The sequence below is a fragment of the Melopsittacus undulatus genome, chromosome 9 (genome assembly GCF_012275295.1).
Source record: "Melopsittacus undulatus isolate bMelUnd1 chromosome 9, bMelUnd1.mat.Z, whole genome shotgun sequence".
In the NCBI taxonomy this organism is placed as follows: domain Eukaryota; kingdom Metazoa; phylum Chordata; class Aves; order Psittaciformes; family Psittaculidae; genus Melopsittacus; species Melopsittacus undulatus.
Window position 1 is genome coordinate 1,107,665 of NC_047535.1, and position 16,242 is coordinate 1,123,906.

At 44.0% G+C, this 16,242-nt stretch overlaps 1 protein-coding gene across 4 annotated transcripts; it reads right to left on the bottom strand.

Moving 5' to 3' along the window:
* Nucleotides 1–294: 294 nt before the first annotated feature.
* Nucleotides 295–15,928, bottom strand: KIF23 (kinesin family member 23). Of its 4 annotated transcripts, none has more exons than XM_034066322.1 (24): nucleotides 15,879–15,928; nucleotides 15,674–15,743; nucleotides 15,461–15,589; nucleotides 14,497–14,602; nucleotides 14,027–14,163; nucleotides 13,271–13,380; nucleotides 12,552–12,722; nucleotides 11,562–11,603; nucleotides 11,028–11,140; nucleotides 10,763–10,884; nucleotides 10,128–10,230; nucleotides 9,738–9,817; nucleotides 9,528–9,647; nucleotides 9,010–9,169; nucleotides 8,320–8,487; nucleotides 7,931–8,088; nucleotides 7,394–7,567; nucleotides 6,481–6,660; nucleotides 5,809–6,114; nucleotides 3,842–4,072; nucleotides 3,059–3,141; nucleotides 2,703–2,784; nucleotides 2,516–2,586; nucleotides 295–1,031 (listed from the first exon to the last, which is right to left on the bottom strand). In XM_034066322.1, exons 1-24 carry the CDS (start codon nucleotides 15,887–15,889, stop codon nucleotides 1,016–1,018), a joined length of 2,943 nt encoding a protein of 980 aa, XP_033922213.1. In that variant the 5' UTR covers nucleotides 15,890–15,928; the 3' UTR covers nucleotides 295–1,015. The 4 variants fall into 4 exon arrangements, with proteins under 4 accessions (XP_033922213.1, XP_030902451.2, XP_033922214.1 ...); XM_031046591.2 differs by having other exon boundaries at nucleotides 15,674–15,740; nucleotides 15,879–15,921; XM_034066323.1 differs by lacking the exon at nucleotides 11,562–11,603.
* Between the last annotated feature and the right edge of the window lie 314 nt (nucleotides 15,929–16,242).

Sequence of the window (16,242 nt, forward strand, 5' to 3'; positions counted from 1 at the left end):
AAACACAACCAACAGTCCCCGAAAGCAGTTTGCAGACACAAAGGTTGTCCAAAACATACCTTGGGGTTATTATTGATCAAGCAGATTATAATAATCTGATTATTATTAATTAAGATTATTAAATAAGATTATTATTAATCAAGCTGATTCCTTGGTTTAAACTTTAGATGCACCCCAAAAAGTGCCTTCATTGACAGCTCTGCACAAGACACTGTCGAAACACTGTGGTGCTTACCTTAGTTGCTGTAGCTTCACATGCCCCTAAGTAACAAGAACATGCTTTGTAAGAGCCACTGAATAAAAGTATTTATTTCAACAGGTTGGCAGAGACACGTATATAAAGTTCTCACCATATGTGTGAGCAAATTACCCCTTTACCCTGTATCTACAGATGTAAAACATGAATTACTTACACTACAAAATAAAGTAGGTCTGATGTCAAGTCACCATTACCCATCATTTTCTTACTTCATTGCTAGGAAAGTTTGGAGATTGAAATGTTTTCTTTACAAGCTGATTTGAGTATTAAATAATCCAAGGTAATTCTTCTGAGAAGAAAGCCATGTTATGCTGGTTATCATAATATATGAAATGGCATAGAAACACTCTTAAAGTGCGTTACTGCATCTAAATACATAGCAGCATTTATGACTCTGAAACAGAGGACCTGACAAGGGAGAGTGACCAGAAGTACTTTGCACTATAAAAAGCTGGAAAAATAAATGCAAGGCAAAAGCCTTGTGTCATTAGTCTATAAAGATACAGCTCAATACATACAAGACAGAAGGTTCTTCAGCAGAACCCCTGATATCTACTGAAAACACACACAGCCACGCACATGCTTCTTTGGGACTGCAAGAGGTATCTCCCATTTAACCATTGCCTACCACAGGAGGTTATATAAACACCAGCCTGTGGGGATAGCACAGCAGTTTTCATCAGGTTTATCATTGGCAGCAGAGATTACATCAGTCTGATAAGATCAAGAGGAATCCAATGCAGTAGCACATGAAGTTCATGGTTTTCTTCGCCTGAAAAGGAAAGAGAAATGCCACAAATAACTTCCAGGTTTTACACAGCAGCAGTTTCCCTTAGCAATAAATACCTTGTTTACCCAGTCTGCTGTATACACAAGTCTCACATACTTCCTATGCTAGGAAATGCAACAATTTAAACTAAAGATCTTAGCAGGAAACGTGTATTTGACTTTCTTTCTTACACAGTTGTGAGCATGAACCAAAGGCTTAAGTTACTTAATAAGCTAAAATAAATACAAGCTCCAACTCAATACACAGATAAACTAAAGGATATACTACACTATTACAAGGCTGTAGCCAGGCTGCAAGTAGCAGTAGCCACCTTGAGCACATCTCTAATAAGAGATAAAACAAAGTATATGCTAACACTATGAAAGGCTCATATTTATCACCTCATCTGAAAGGGGGACTTTCAGACACTCTCCAAAACACCCTTCCACCACAGTTCTAAACTCTCTGGGTTCCAAATGGAGTTTAGTTGATTTTGCCTTCACAAACACTCTCTGTCTCTCTCCAGCCCTTTCTCCTGCTGCAAAGGTCTTGCCAAACTGCATTTTCTTCCTCCGAGCTGAACAGGAGACCTCCAGAGCAGTGCCAGCACCTAGCTGCAAGAGGCCAAATCTGGATTGAATGCTGCTCTGCAACCTCTGCTTTAACAGAACTATCTTGTCTGAAGCTTTTCCTTTGTCAGGGAGGTGTTCTGTTAGATGTGAGGCTCAGGTGTTAGCATCAGCCTTAGAGACTGCAGGATCATTTGGACTCTGTTAGAACTGGGACTGCTGGCTTAGTAAACTTCCATTCCCGAGTGCAGCTGTCACTGATCCCACCACATTAAAGACAGCCCTGAAGAACTCAGGCTGTTATCTATGCCTTTGAAGGGAAGGCTTCTCTAGCACTACTAGAGCCCAGGCTTCCTTAGTAGGTGCCTTGATAATGACAGAGCAGGCAGCAGCTGGAACATCAGCTGTGTTCGAGTAGACCATTGGATATACCCTGTGGTCACCCCCAGCTCCCTCCTCCCAAAACCATGCTGAAACTTACTTAAATTTATTAAAACTGAGTATTCTTTACTAAATCAGCATCTGATAAAGGCTGGGGGACAGAAGAGGGAATATAGATTAGCACTCAGTCACTGCCATCCCTAGCCCTGTTCCACTCTGGACATGCCAGGCATCCTACAGTTCCCAGCTTTTTACAGCTGGGTCAGCAAGAGATCAGACTCTGGTATTCAGTGCAGTAAGCAGAATATTGAGTTCTAAGAAGAATTAAGTTGTCTTCTGGGTGGAGACTCCTACAGGTTCATCCCATCACCAGATTCCAACACTGAATGCACCCCATGAACTGCCTCTGCATCCCAAACCTGAATCAGGAAAGGCAGCAAGGTTAATGGGGGGTAAAAAAAAGAAAGCTCTCCCATGTTAGATGTTAGTAGGAAAGAGAAGGCAATCCCCCAGCTGCAAAAGAAGAGATACACTTACTTGGGCTGAGCATGATGCTGATACCCAGGTCCGAGAGCTGATCCTGCCCTCATCTCCACTGCCACAGAGCACTGCCAAGATACAAAGTCAGTCCCTATCGTTAACCCCAAAACACAGCTATGAGCATTACCCCAGATTCTCATCCAGACCAAGCATGAGATAACCCCCTTCATCCTTTTTGGCTTACTCTGGTTTCCACATCAGTCCATTCCGAGTCTGCAGCATCCTCAGGCTGGTCACGATTGGAAGGTGATGATCTTCGTTTTCGACTGAAAGAGTACGAAGAGAGTTACAAACATGTATACCAGCAGATTTTCATATACAAGAGAACACATTTTATACTTCCTAAATAAATCCTTTGCTCTCAGCAGCCTTAGAAGCAGCTCTAGTAGCTATAAGCCTCCCCAGATTACTTCTACATGATTTCAAGTTACATGCACCAACTTCCTGCCCAATAATTTGGACCAGAAGCAGTTCCACGGGCACTGCTGGAGTTACACATCTCCAGCAGCATCAGAACCTCAAGTTAACACCACAACTCACCCAGTTGGAGATTCCTGCTTCAGAGTCTCTATCTCAGTGAACTGCACAGCCTGTCCACCACCTCTGGTCTTGAAAACATCACCCTGGGAAGCAGAAAGCAGTTGACAAGGTAGTCACTAGATCAGCACGATTGCTACAGCACTGGCTTTCACATGAAAACTGTTTTCATGAGCACACATGAAAGAAGTGAGGGCTTTTTTTAAACTCAAAGAGAAAATGCAATATTAGAAGGCCTGTGAGTAGAGGAAAAATGAATCAAACCCTTCTCGTTCCAAATTACAAAGAGCTCTCAATTTGCCTTAGGTAAGTACAGTCAGCATTGTGGGACACAAACACTGCAAGTGTTCAAAGCCTGGGCTCTCACCAGTTTGCTTGTCAGTTGACTACGAGAAATTGTGTCCTGGAGCATTCGAGCATCCATCACTGCAGCAAGTTACTCACACTGCTACTGGAGATGAAACAGCACCGCTCCAAGAGGACTGACTCGGCAAGATCAGTCTAAATCTTTCACTACAAATGGATTACTGCACTTTACGAGAGGAAAAACCAACACTTCATTACTGTCAGGGAAACTAGTGACTGAGTTCAACGGGTTTGTAATGGTTTATAGGAACTAATGACAAAGAACAGGATCGTCAGGCACTAAAAGCTCCCTTGAAGGACAGAACTTTCAATTCAAATCTCACAGCAGATCAAGCCAAACACTCCCTTTCACAAGCCAGCAGCACCAGAAAGGGGTTTGACAGGGTTATCACAAGTGCACAAGGAAGGCATTTGCTTTACCTTAATGAGCTTAGTCTCAATCTCCCCATCAGAGGCTAGCTCCTGGTGCGTCAGCATGTACTTGTCACACTTAGCTAGCGCCTTTTCGCTTGCAGCTGCCACCGTGATGGCATGAGGCACTTGAGGCTGCATGACTGTCTCAGTGGGCACATTAGAAGGGGGTTTATGATCCACCCATCTCTCCCCAGCTGAGCGGGACCGTCTGTGTCTGAGCCGAACTGGATGTGCGCTCTGAGCAGAGTGGAAGAGAATCAGGAGAAATCAGCACACAGGAAATCACTCTCAGGGTATCATTACCAGAGGGGAGCTCTGCAGGTCTGGTTAAGATGTGTCTGTAGGAAGATCAAAGCTTCCTTGCTGAAGTGCTTTCAGAGTGCATCCTGAAAGGCACCGTTACAAAGAGCCTCGCAAGGAGTTATTAATGGATTCTTTCTCTGCCAATTCCCATTTCTTGTGAGTTTTAGCTGCTACCCAATTTGTTGCCAATTCCAGACCTAAGAAAGTCTCCTCAAGAAGCATATCATTATGTTTGGTAAGGCTCCTCCCAAGTTTCCAAATCAAACCCAGTCGCTATGAACATATTAACCAACCACAAGAGAGAAAATTACCTTTCCATGGATGCATTCATGATTCAAAATGGATTTTTGGGGTAGCAAAGCAAGCAGGGTATGGATTCCCAACATCTTTAAAGGAGGCAAAACCCAACACTGAGCAAACAGAGCAGAAGCAGCATCCCCTGCACTGGTGCTATCGCTTCTCAACTCAGCTGTTGGAAATCCATAAGTTCATACATTTCTATTTGATGAACATTATCATCAGGTGCTCAGGAAAATCAGAACATTCTGGAAACTCAGTTAAAAACCTGGGTCCCTTCAAGATCTTTGAATGGGGTTTGGAAAGAGTATTTGCAGCCTCTCTCTGCTCCATTTACATGCTCACTTTGGAGACCTCTGAAACATGGTGAACAAAACTATGAATGCAAGTGCCCCAGCTATGGGATGAGCATCAATTAGGATTTCTTTGACCAACAGACATCAACATTGCTGGGCCCTTTACAGATAAACCTCTTGTAAGTCTAAAGCAGCTCTTCATCACTGAACATATATAGGGAAGTGGGGCTTTCAGCAAAATCCTTCCATTAAAAAAAGCAATCATTTCAATACATTTTAATTGGCATGGGCTTATTTCAGTTGATTTTCTTATGAAACTGTTCTGCCAAGGTGCCTTGGAACTCACGTTCTAAGGTAAGGACATGCTATTACTGGTCACATTTTGCCACAGCACAGATCACACCCCATTCTCTGCTGACAGCAATTCCTGTATTACTTAATTGGAACAGCATTTGCTTAAAAGCCTGTCCCTCACTTCAAAGGGCCAGCAAGTGACAGCAATTTTGAGAACCCTCAACAATTAATCATACCACGATTAACTTTCCTTCTCTCAAGCTCTCTAAGAGGCTGGGGTGTGCAGTTCTCTTTGATTTACCTGAGCCACTGTGACAGCACTGTAATGTGACAGAGATGCCACTGAATCAAACACTTGCATGCATCACTTTAATGAAAGTGAAGTCTCCCACCTGTAAGCAAAGCCCCAGTTTTAACACAGGTGTTAAGCAAGGCTGCTCTAGGAGAGTTAACAGTTACACAAGCAAGATGTTTGTCCAAGCACTGTTTCGGGTAGACATTTGCAGGCATGGCTCATAAAACCACCTTTTAAGCTGCCCAAACAGACTATGGTAAACCGCAGGCTGCAAGATAGATTTGAGGAGACAGACACAAGTTAAAACACAAGCACATTTATAGCTAGAGAAAGTCTAGCTGGTTGAGTTCCTCACAGGGCTATCGATGCACCAGAAGAAATACAATAAGTGGGAAACTACCATCTATGTTAGGTGTGCTCAGCTGTAATGAGTTTTTGAGCTAGACTGAGCACCACTACTTTGAGCTTTTGACAGGAGCAGCACTAACCCTGTGGCATCGATCCTCTTCTATTTCTAGCTCATCTCTATGCCTGGGAAGCTCAGTGACTCCAGTCCAGCACATCCCTCGCCTTCTGTTTGAGCTGTTATAGTCTCTATTTTGTTCTGGTTCTTGTTGTCTATTCCTTGCATTAGAAGTGCCACTGGCAGGCTTGTGCGAAGGGGTTTTCTGCTCCCATTCCATAACACAGGATGCCACAGAAATGTTGCTACAAGAGTTAGAACGTCTGTGCACCCGCGGGTTGCTCACGAGCCGCTGGCTGTTAGGGACCTGAGTAATAGGGTTACTAGGAGGCTAGAGAGAATAGGAAAGAGATTAGTGAACACGCAGAACAGTCAACTCTCAAGGCAATAAAACATTGAACACTGACAAGGTGCAGAGAGCCAATTCAAGCTCATGGGTGTGGAGAGGGATTGTGTTGCAGTGACAGCACTAAGAATCAGGCATTCTTCCAATATCAGTAGCAGTAGAAGGTAGAAGCAAGAATAAAAAGCAATGATAAATACAACAGGAGACAAAGAATTCAAAGCAAGTTTAAGTCATCCAAATTCTGTGCTTGGGAAGTATTTTCTAGCCACTAAAGAGAAGGGGCCTGCACTTTAGTTCATTTCTATAACTGTGTTTTTGCCTCTACTGAGAAGTGTTTTAAAGGCAACATACAGGTGCTGGTGGAGGAGACACTGCTCTCTGAACAGGCTTCTCTCGGTCTCTCAATCGTGAAGGCCTCTCTGGTTTCTCATGCTTTGGTTCAGTAACAATGGCCTTCAGCTGCTTCAGTTTTTCATCTTTAACCCAAAGTTTGTTCTGCATTTCCAGCTGCTTTGCTGCCACACGACGCTCCTACAAAGACATGGGAGGAAAAGCATGAAGTACCTTACAGGAAAGCACAAGTAATGGTGCTGAGAGTTTGAAGGGAACTGCATATTCCACATGGAACACAGTTCTTCCTCACTGAGATACAAGTTATTGGAAATAACAACATGTGAAGCCAAAGAAAGACTTTGCAGATAATAAAATAATACCATGCTTAATTCCATAAGCATTTTTCTTCCCAAATTACAATAGGAACATGTCTATCTATAGTTCCAGCAATGATGCTGAAGTAATAGATTCCTGCAGTAGTAAGAGTTAATCCCTCAGATTTCCTTTTCTTACTGCTTGTCAAGTACTGAGCGAGACTTTACATGCAGATAAAGGGGAAATTCTGACATAAGGCTTCTACTGACAAGTGATGGAACAAGAGAATCACTTCTTAGAGTGCCTCAAACCCAAGAGAACAAATTCCACAGTTTGAGATGAAGTGGCACAGAGCTCAGAGAGCTGCTCTAGCTGCATCAGAAATCCTTGAGGACTTTACATATCATTGTAAACATAGAAAAGTTGAGTTCAAAACGTCTGAGTCCATAATTAAAAGCCAGACATCTCCACTCTCAACACTACTATAGCAGCAAACCCCTCACATAACCCAAGGTGGCTGGCACAACCCAGCATCACTCCATTACACGTTGCTATGGGTGGCACAACCCAGCATCACCCCATTACACGTTTCTAACAGCTGTAGTCATGTACTTACACACTCCTTCTCCCATTTCACACTGGTTTCTGTCACCATGCCTTGCAATCGTGCCTCCATCCTGCGCTTGTCCGAAGCCTGACGCTGCAGTTGCTGGCTCTTGCTTTCTAGCTCTTGCTGAAGATTACGTTTGTCTTCTTCATAAATTGTTGCAGTTTTCTCCAAGATATGAATCTGGAAGAAGACAGGAAGGACTTGGTAATGCTTCTTAGAACCACAACCACCTAAGCCCACAATTGCTAGTATTATTTGGCTGTTAACACATACCGGAATGTATCAGCTGTTGTACAAACGTAGCCAGATAATAGCCAACATTCCACAAAGTTTCAGAGACTTTACAACTGAAGTTGCCCATCTCCATGCATGAAGAAAAGCCTCACCCCATCAGAAAGCCATAAAGCATTCAGCAAGCGTTCCCCACAAAATACTTTTAACCTTGTTTCTAATACCCATCTTACAAGCACCTCCCGACACCAAGCAGCTTGCCAATGACACTCGTGCACTCGGTGCTTGGCTTTAGACAAGGAAGAAACTGACCTTGTATTCCAAGGTCTTTATTTTCTTCTCCAGGCGTTCCAGCTCCATTTTCTGCCCTGCTATTGTTTTCTCTTTTTCAGACAGTTTTCCTTGAATATAGTTTTCCTTGGATGCAACACTGGAGTCAAATTCTTGCAGCACTGTTTTAAACGCATGCACTGCAAGGGAATTGATGTATTTTATCTTCTCACCATCTCTCCACATTATCAAAAGCACTTCTGGTTTTCTCCCACCAACAATGCTTTCAGCTATTTCATTACCTTAGAAAAGGCTTTTAAAATGATCAATCAAGACAAGACATTTCATGTTGTACAGAAGATACAGGAGAGATCCCTTGAGTAGTACTAAGTGCACCAAATCTACCTCCAAACTGATGCTCAAACTCTTACCGGTTTTGGCAATCTCCTCTGACAACATTTGCCGTAGTTTATGGCGTTGTTCCAGGACTTCAATCACCTTTGGAAGTGTTTGATCATCGTTAATATCCAATAGCTCACATGAAGGCAAGGGAGGAAAGTTCTGCAAAAGCAGCTCTGAAACAGCTTGCTCTTCTGTCTCTGTTAAGATTTAAAGCCAAGAGAGTCTGTCGGCAAGCTACAGAATAGAAAATCTCCATTTGACAATGCACAGCCACACATCACTCATTCCAGAGTATCATGAAGCAGATAGAACTTGGAATTATTAATGGGAACTCGAGCTTTTCAGAAGAGATGACAGCACTGAGACAAGATTAAATGTGACATTCTCAATTCATTGCCTTATAATACCTCCAGGCTACTCCCAGTTTCTAAAGGAAGCCCTGAGCATACAAAAACATCAAAGTATCATGCCCAGCACCATTTCCTTTCAGGAGCTGTAATAATAGGACCATGAATTCAACTCATCACAATAACACTTCCACAGTAACTAGGTTTATGCCACAAGTAGCACTGCGGGATGAAAATTGTGCTTATTGCAGAGGAAGCTCACAGCTTAGTTCCTTTTGCACATCCAAGGCTCAAATCATTTGGTTTAAAAGAGCCTGAAACTCCCAACAGGAGAAAAATCCTACTGTAACCACTCAGTATTTTAGCATTTACCTTCATTTATCGGGCCCCCCCTCATCTCCAGCTTCCTTTGGAGCTCCTCTCTGAAGGCCTGATTCCTGAAGCGCCGGCCTGGTGTCAAGCCACAGATGGGTCTGTCGGCAGGTCTTGCCACTTCAACCTCCTGCGTCATCTCTGCAAAGCGCATCACTTGCTGCAACAGACCAAAAGCAAGCTGAACACCAAGACTAACCAAGAGGCAAGCCACCCTAAGTTGGAAAGTGGTATTGTAGGTCAATAAGAGTATTAGAGGAGACATTATCAAGCTATAAGCTCAACTAGATACCTTGGGATTGATGTAGAGTATCCAGAAGCTTTCCCAGTCACACCTTCCCAACCTCAGCCCCCAAAGGGGCCATAAAACCAACTGTGCAGACACAGCTCAAATTACTTTATACTTGATTAAATGAAGTGCCCAAACAACAGATATTACCATTCCTCTCATCTACTCAATAGAAGAATGCAGTGACAAACATGAGAAGAGAACAAGGTAAGATCTGCAAGGAAGTTACCAGGCTCTCCTCGTAGTCCTCAGCTTTAGGGTTAACACACACAATCATACGCACTTTCCCTTCACCATCAAAATAGTTCTTGAAGAGATGAGTCAGTTTGGAATCTCTGTATGGAACCATCTGAAAAGAAAGTACATTAAAGATGTAGTAACCTTTCCTTACACCAGATGTTTGTCAGGTCAATACATAATGAGATAAGGGGGTCCATACCTTATTTGTTCCATACATCTGGTTTTCCCGCAGGATTTCAATGCATGTTCTTAATGTCATCAGTGACTGGTTAATATTACCTTAAAACCAAAAAAGAAGCCCACAACACTGTAAAAGCAGCGTTTTGGATCACAATGCCAAACTATCTAGCAGTTTAACTAAAAATTGCCTCAATTTAAGTTCTATTTGTTACAGCTAATTGCTGTAATTAACTGAAGTATCAGAGTAACTGCTACTGAAAGCTTCTGGTTTCCAAACTGGAGGATTTGAAGTCATCAACAGACAACAGAACATGACAGCAGGACACTTCAATTCTTCCTACAGCATCTTTTCTAGGAGTAGATCTAATAGCACATACGATTACCAGGAAGTCTAAAGGTGGTTACATACCTGCTTCTCGCAACCTGTTCCCTTCAGCTTTTGTTCTATTGGTTCTTTCACTTCCAGCCAGATCAACTAAAGACAGCTGGCTTAAAGTGATCTGCTCTTTATCCTGTTACAGAAAACAAATTACATTATTCTAAGATCAGCAACGTATTCCTTCTAACAGGGTGGGGAGTTCCCCCTCACATCCCAGACCTAACCAGTATGCACACTTAAGAAGAATGTGTGTTCTCCCTTTAAATAAGGTCTGAGGATGTTCTTATAGCCCTTAATGCAAGAAGCTGGGTACCACAAGCTCTTCTGGTAGACAGGTTTAGCAGATCCCCTCATCTTGGGCCACAAGACAGACACAACCATACTCATTCAAATCCTCTACTTCCTAGATTAACAGCTTTTGCTTAAAAGCAGCAGAGGTAAAAGCCAAATAAGCAGCTTTGTGCTCTATTTTAACACCCTGTTATCATTACAAAGTGAAGACTAATTCTGTTAGAGACTTGAAGTCCAATAACTTTGATTTCCTTCACAATGAAGTTGCTAAGGCTCAAGACACAGGAATGGTTTTGGTGGGCCATGCTTTATGGTTCACTGCCTTTTCTAACCTACATTTGCACACACACACAGAGTTGTGCCCTGGAATTCACCTGCAGCACGTTGTCTCCGTCTGCATCCAGTGGTGCCTGAGCCAACTTGATAATGAAAACACTGTGAGAGCGACTGGATTCTCGATTCAGCTGAGTGTTTGCAATCCGCCTCTTCTTTTGACCTGTTTAGAACAGAAACAACCCTTCCAAGCTCCTGTTTTACCTCACAGGCTCACCACCTGGCAGAGCCATTCTGTTTTCAGCACGTTAGGGTAAAGGATTACACATCTGCACTGCATTTCAGAAGCTATAGTCCAATATTTACCTCGCCAAAACACTTCAAAAGCTTCTTCTGTGGATTTCACCTCTACCTCTGTGCATCCTGTGACATACATGTTGTGATTCTGGTCCTCACGAAGTATTTTGGACTGTGGAGGTCTTCAGGACAGGGAGGAAACAAAAGACAGACACCAGCAGCATTCAGTTTTCGGTATAATACATAGTCATGCAGATTTTCTTTTGTTTAAGTACAAAACTCAGAGTGAATATGTCAATTATCCATACAGCAGATGGAAAAGGAAGTACAAGTACACGGACACACACTCAGCCAAGATTAGTTACACTTCAGCTACTGCTTTAATTTAGAAGCTACGTTTAATTGCAGTTCTTACTAGAAATCATGGGTTTGGGTGGCAGCTATTGTTTTTCTACATGCACACAGAAGCAAGATGGCTTCAGCAGTGTTCTATATTTGCTAGGAAAGCAAGAAGAGACAGAGAGCCAGTCATGTTTGCTTTCTGCTTCTACTAAAAGGAAAGGTCACTTTTCAGTATTGGCAATAATATTCTTGTGCACATACATAAAGTCACCATTTCGCACAGGAGTGTTGCAATTGTTCCACCTACCAAAAAAACAGGGTTAAAGAAATATTAAGTCATTCATCTTGTGTCTAAAACTCATTTCATATATAATAGACTGCAGCTTCCATAAATAGAAATAATCCAACATTCCTCATAGGCTGATTTTTGGATATTAGCAGAATACTAAAGCCAATAATTTCATACTTCTTTATAAAGCATTCACAGAGATTCAAACCCTTTTCCAGTCAGTGCCCTGGAGACAACTCCTGACGTTTTGCTCTAGTTAGTCTTTGTAAATCAGCCAACTCTTTAATTAACACATGTACCAATAGCCAGGCAGGGGGGCTGCTTTAATGGGTTTAAGGCTTAAAACCAGTGCACCCCAAGTCTGGTTTACAGACTGCTTTTTCTGGCAGCCTCAAGATTCACTGACTTTAGAATCAATTTTAGACATCAGTTGAGTCCACACCTTCCCCCAAAATATCAACAATCTCATTTATGAGACAATCCCTTTCTGGTTTCATGGGAAGCTACTGGCATCAAGCAAAATCCTTTGCAAACTTGCATTAACTATAAATCAACAAAATAGCAACTTTCACCCAATCCAGTTTCCAGGAAGATAAAGTGTCAGCTAAGGAATGGCTGACTCCAAGTGGCAGTCGCCTGCTAGGAATAGCACTCACAGAATAGCATGAAGAGATTTAGAATCTCAGTGGGATACAACACATTGCCTAACAAATTCAATATTTGCATATTAATCCCCATTATAACAGGGAAGGGAGTGCCAAGTCCTAGCAGCAGAACAACCATCAGCACTTGGCACACTTCAATACTATTGTCTGGCCTCCTTTGCCATCACCTTTTTCATGGTGTTTTTTAATGATTCCTGTGAATTGAGCCACATTTGCCAAGACTCCAGCTGCAAAGACATATTGTAGCTCCTGCAAAAGCACAACTAAAGTAGGCGTAATGGTATTCATAAAACTAACTTTGGTTTTATAGGCTCAAAGGGAGCTTCTTCCAGGAGGTCATAGATGTAGTTGTTGTAGATCTCAATATAGGAGACAAAGACACTGTAGACATTATCTTCATCAACGTCTTCCACTTTGCAGTGATCCTGCACATTGATCATATCCGCGAACTCCGGATCGATTTGTCGCCTGTTGGACACACATCAGAAGTGATTGTAAGGAAGCATCTGCAGGCAGTGACAAGGCAAATCTACTGACAGATACATGCTTTGAGAAGGGAAATGCTCACACCAGCAATTAATGACAGCACATCCAGTGACACTGCATTAAAAAAAGCAGTGTGAAAATTAAGTAGATAAACTCCCATCTGACAGTGCCGGACTGGGTGTCAGCAAGAAATGCCTTGCCAAGTCCCAGTCAACATTCCTGTTCTCCTTTCAGCAAATCAGTGCTTTGTAAAATATCCCCAAGTTTAACTTCACAGCATTCCTGCCTGGTAAATTCACTTACACTTGGGTTAACAGGCAGAAAAAATAGACTCTGTCACCTGATTCCAAGTCTTTTAATCTAAACATTTAAGACTCCTCAAACCACATTCGATATCCTAACTTCTCATTAATATTTGTCTTTATGTTTTTGAAGGGAAGCATAAAGAGACCAAGGTAAGCTAAAACCACAGCAACAGAATAACATTTATAGGAACTAAATCCATTCTGCCCGTTACAATAGCAACTTACTTGCCCGATGGAGTTTTTGGAATAGGCATGGCATCTCTTTTCTGGCGCTCTAATAGGGCATCTACTTCACACTGAACATCCACACCGTTCTTGTCATCAAGCTTAAAAACCTGAGCAGTGAGTATGTTTAGACAATAGAGTAACAAGCATTAGAGAACATAAGTGTTGGGCAGCAAACCAAATACTTGATCAAGCTGTCTGGCTCACACCATGTCTAACACACATCATGCTCCTCACTAACATTCTGTCCGCTAGCCAACGTGAAGTAGATCTGACAGAAACCAGGTATTTCTGAGATAATAATCCATAGATTATTATCCCAGGCTGCACACAAGCAAGGAAAAGACTTGCAGTGTTATTCCCAATATATTTAGATACCAAAATCCAGATATGTTTGACCACAAGGAAAGTGTCACATCTATATTATTAAGGTTTCCTGTGGTTTTGTATCCTGTGGCTAGATCTCAGTCCATAACCCAGAAAGCTTCCTCTTTTCTTTATTCATTGAAGAATGAGCAATAATTATAAAGCCAGACACACCATATATCTTCATGGAATGTCCATCCTAGTTAACAAAACCTGCCTCCTCAGCCCAGTCCCTCAAATCTCAAGGTTATGGGTTCTTTTTGATTGGTTTTCTCTTAAAAGTGCTCCAGCCACAGGACTGGACAGGAGACAATTGGAACAGAAGGTTTTCATAGTGAGTTTAAGCTGTTACAGGCAACAGAGTGGAGAATTCAGCACAAAACCACTCACAAATCGCTTGGCCTGGAAGGGTCCTATGCTGTTGAAGATCATATCCAAACACCGAGGGAGAAGTCCTCCATCACCAGGAGAGCCTGTCATGGTGTGTGTTTTCCCACTGCCTGTCACACCATACGTAAAAAGGAGACCTAGAAGGTACAGGAAAGTTAATCCCACTTGCTGTGTAGAGAAACAACTCAGTTATAACCACATCCCCTGTCTTTCCTGGGTCAAATGTATTTGGGAAAATCAATGGTTCCTTTAAAACAGTTAACAGTAAAGTAACACACAAGGGTAAACGGGTTTAGGTGTAATGAAAGGCAAGAAGAGCTTCCAAGGATGCTGAACAACTAGTCCATGGCAAACAAGAGACACATGTTTTTACCCAGGCAATCTAAGAAACCTTGAGGCACATGGAGTCACAGTAACAAAATAAACTGCATGGCAGACAGGCGAGTGGTAGAGAACAAGTTCTTCCTTACCATTTTTCCCCCGAATGAGATCTTCCACTAGAGGCTTAGCCACCACGTCAAAGAGCTGCTTCTGAACAACAAGGGTGCCAAAGACCTCTTTAAAGGAATATTGTGTCTAGAAATAGAATATATATCATTTTAAGCCTTCATTTTTCCTATCCAGAGTTACATACTGAATGTGTCGGAATGTTTAATGGCAGGGAGAAAATGATGTTATTCTGTTAATTGGGACTTTTTTACTGGGAATTCCTGGAGGGAATGAAGGAGGGAATGAAAAGCACAAAATGAATTTGAGGCTTTCTGGGCAGCAAGAAGTCATGGGTCTAACACAGTTGGGGTCACTGAGCTGCCTCCATTGGCACCAGGGTAAAAGGTTTTCCTTCTCTGTTCCTGTGAGAGGTCTCTCAGAGCATCCGCTGGGAGCAAAATAAACAGGTTTGTTGTGGAATGAAGGAAGCTCGTGCTGCTTTGGCTGCTTCATATTGCAGGTGTTATTGTGTGGGACATCAGGAAAGCAAAGGAGACAGAGCTGCCTCTGTGTGACCTCAAAGCTCCTCCAGTTCCAACCCAGGGACCCCTTCCACTGGAGCAGCTGCTCCAAGCCCCTGTGTCCAGCCTGGCCTTGAGCACTGTCAGGGATGGGGCAGCCACAGCTTCTCTGGGCACCCTGTGCCATCGCCTCAGCACCCTCACTGGGAAGAGCTTCTGCCCACTTCACTTTTGGTCCTTTTACCTTTACCCTGCAGAAGAAGCCTTCTTGTCTACAGAGATCATACTGGACAGTTAAGGCAATGGGTGGCTTTGCTCTGGGTTTGAACACACACTTCTCTAACAGCAGAAGCTGCTGCTTTGCACAGCAGAGATGCCACCAGACAGCAGGATGAAGGACCTCAAACCAAAGCTCCAGGCTAGAACACGTCCCCTCCAGCCCAGCCCCAAGGCGAGCTCCCCCACCCGGAGCTCTTCACCTTACCTCCCGGTACTCCCCGTTGCGGAATACCCGGTACCCCTCGGGCGGGTGGATCTGCACCGTGGTCTCATCGATCACCTCAATGCAGCACTCCTGGTCCGGGCGGCTCAGCGGCCTCACCCTGCAGTACACCTGGGCAGGGGGAGGACAGGGGCACCGGGCTCGCTGTGAGGGCCGCACCGGAGGGACCCGCAGCCCTCGGAGCCCCACACTCACCCCAACCGGGTCCTTCACGCAGGGGTTCGATGGCTTCTTCGGCACCGGCCTCCGTGGGGTCTTCATTCTGCTGAGGGAAGGAGCGGCGTGAGAGGCCACCATGGACCGGACCGGACCAGTCCAGTCCAGTTCCAGTTCCAGACCAGACCAGTCCAATCCCAGTTCCAGACCAGTCCAGACCAGTCCGGACCGGACCCGCACTTACGCTGCCTTCATGTCGCGACCCGCTCCGCTCCAACGGCCCCCAGCGCGCTCGCTGGGATTTAAATCTGACCAATCAGCGCGCACGTCGCCGCGTAGCGCGGCTGCGTAAGAGCGACGCCGGCCCCGCCCCGCCCCGCCCCGCCGTAAGCGTTGCTATGACGACGCCGTCGGGTGAGTCCCGCAGCGCGGCCGCCCCCTGCTGGCCGGGAGGAGTCAAGCGGGGCCTGGGCCCGGAGGAGGCCGCAGGGATCGGGAAGCGGCTCTTCCCCCCCCCGATCCCACCCCATTCCCATCGGGATCCCCATTCCCAGGCAGCTGCACCAGTGCAGGACAAGGTCAGACTGTGTGGGCTGTGTGACAGGAAG

Coding starts and splice junctions, on each gene's coding strand:
- KIF23 (XM_034066322.1), bottom strand. Junction 12,723..13,270: donor CCAAAAACTCCATCGGGCAA/GTAAGTTGCTAT, acceptor TGTGTCCAACAG/GCGACAAATCGATCCGGAGT. Junction 9,170..9,527: donor AGGACTACGAGGAGAGCCTG/GTAACTTCCTTG, acceptor GGTCTGTTGCAG/CAAGTGATGCGCTTTGCAGA.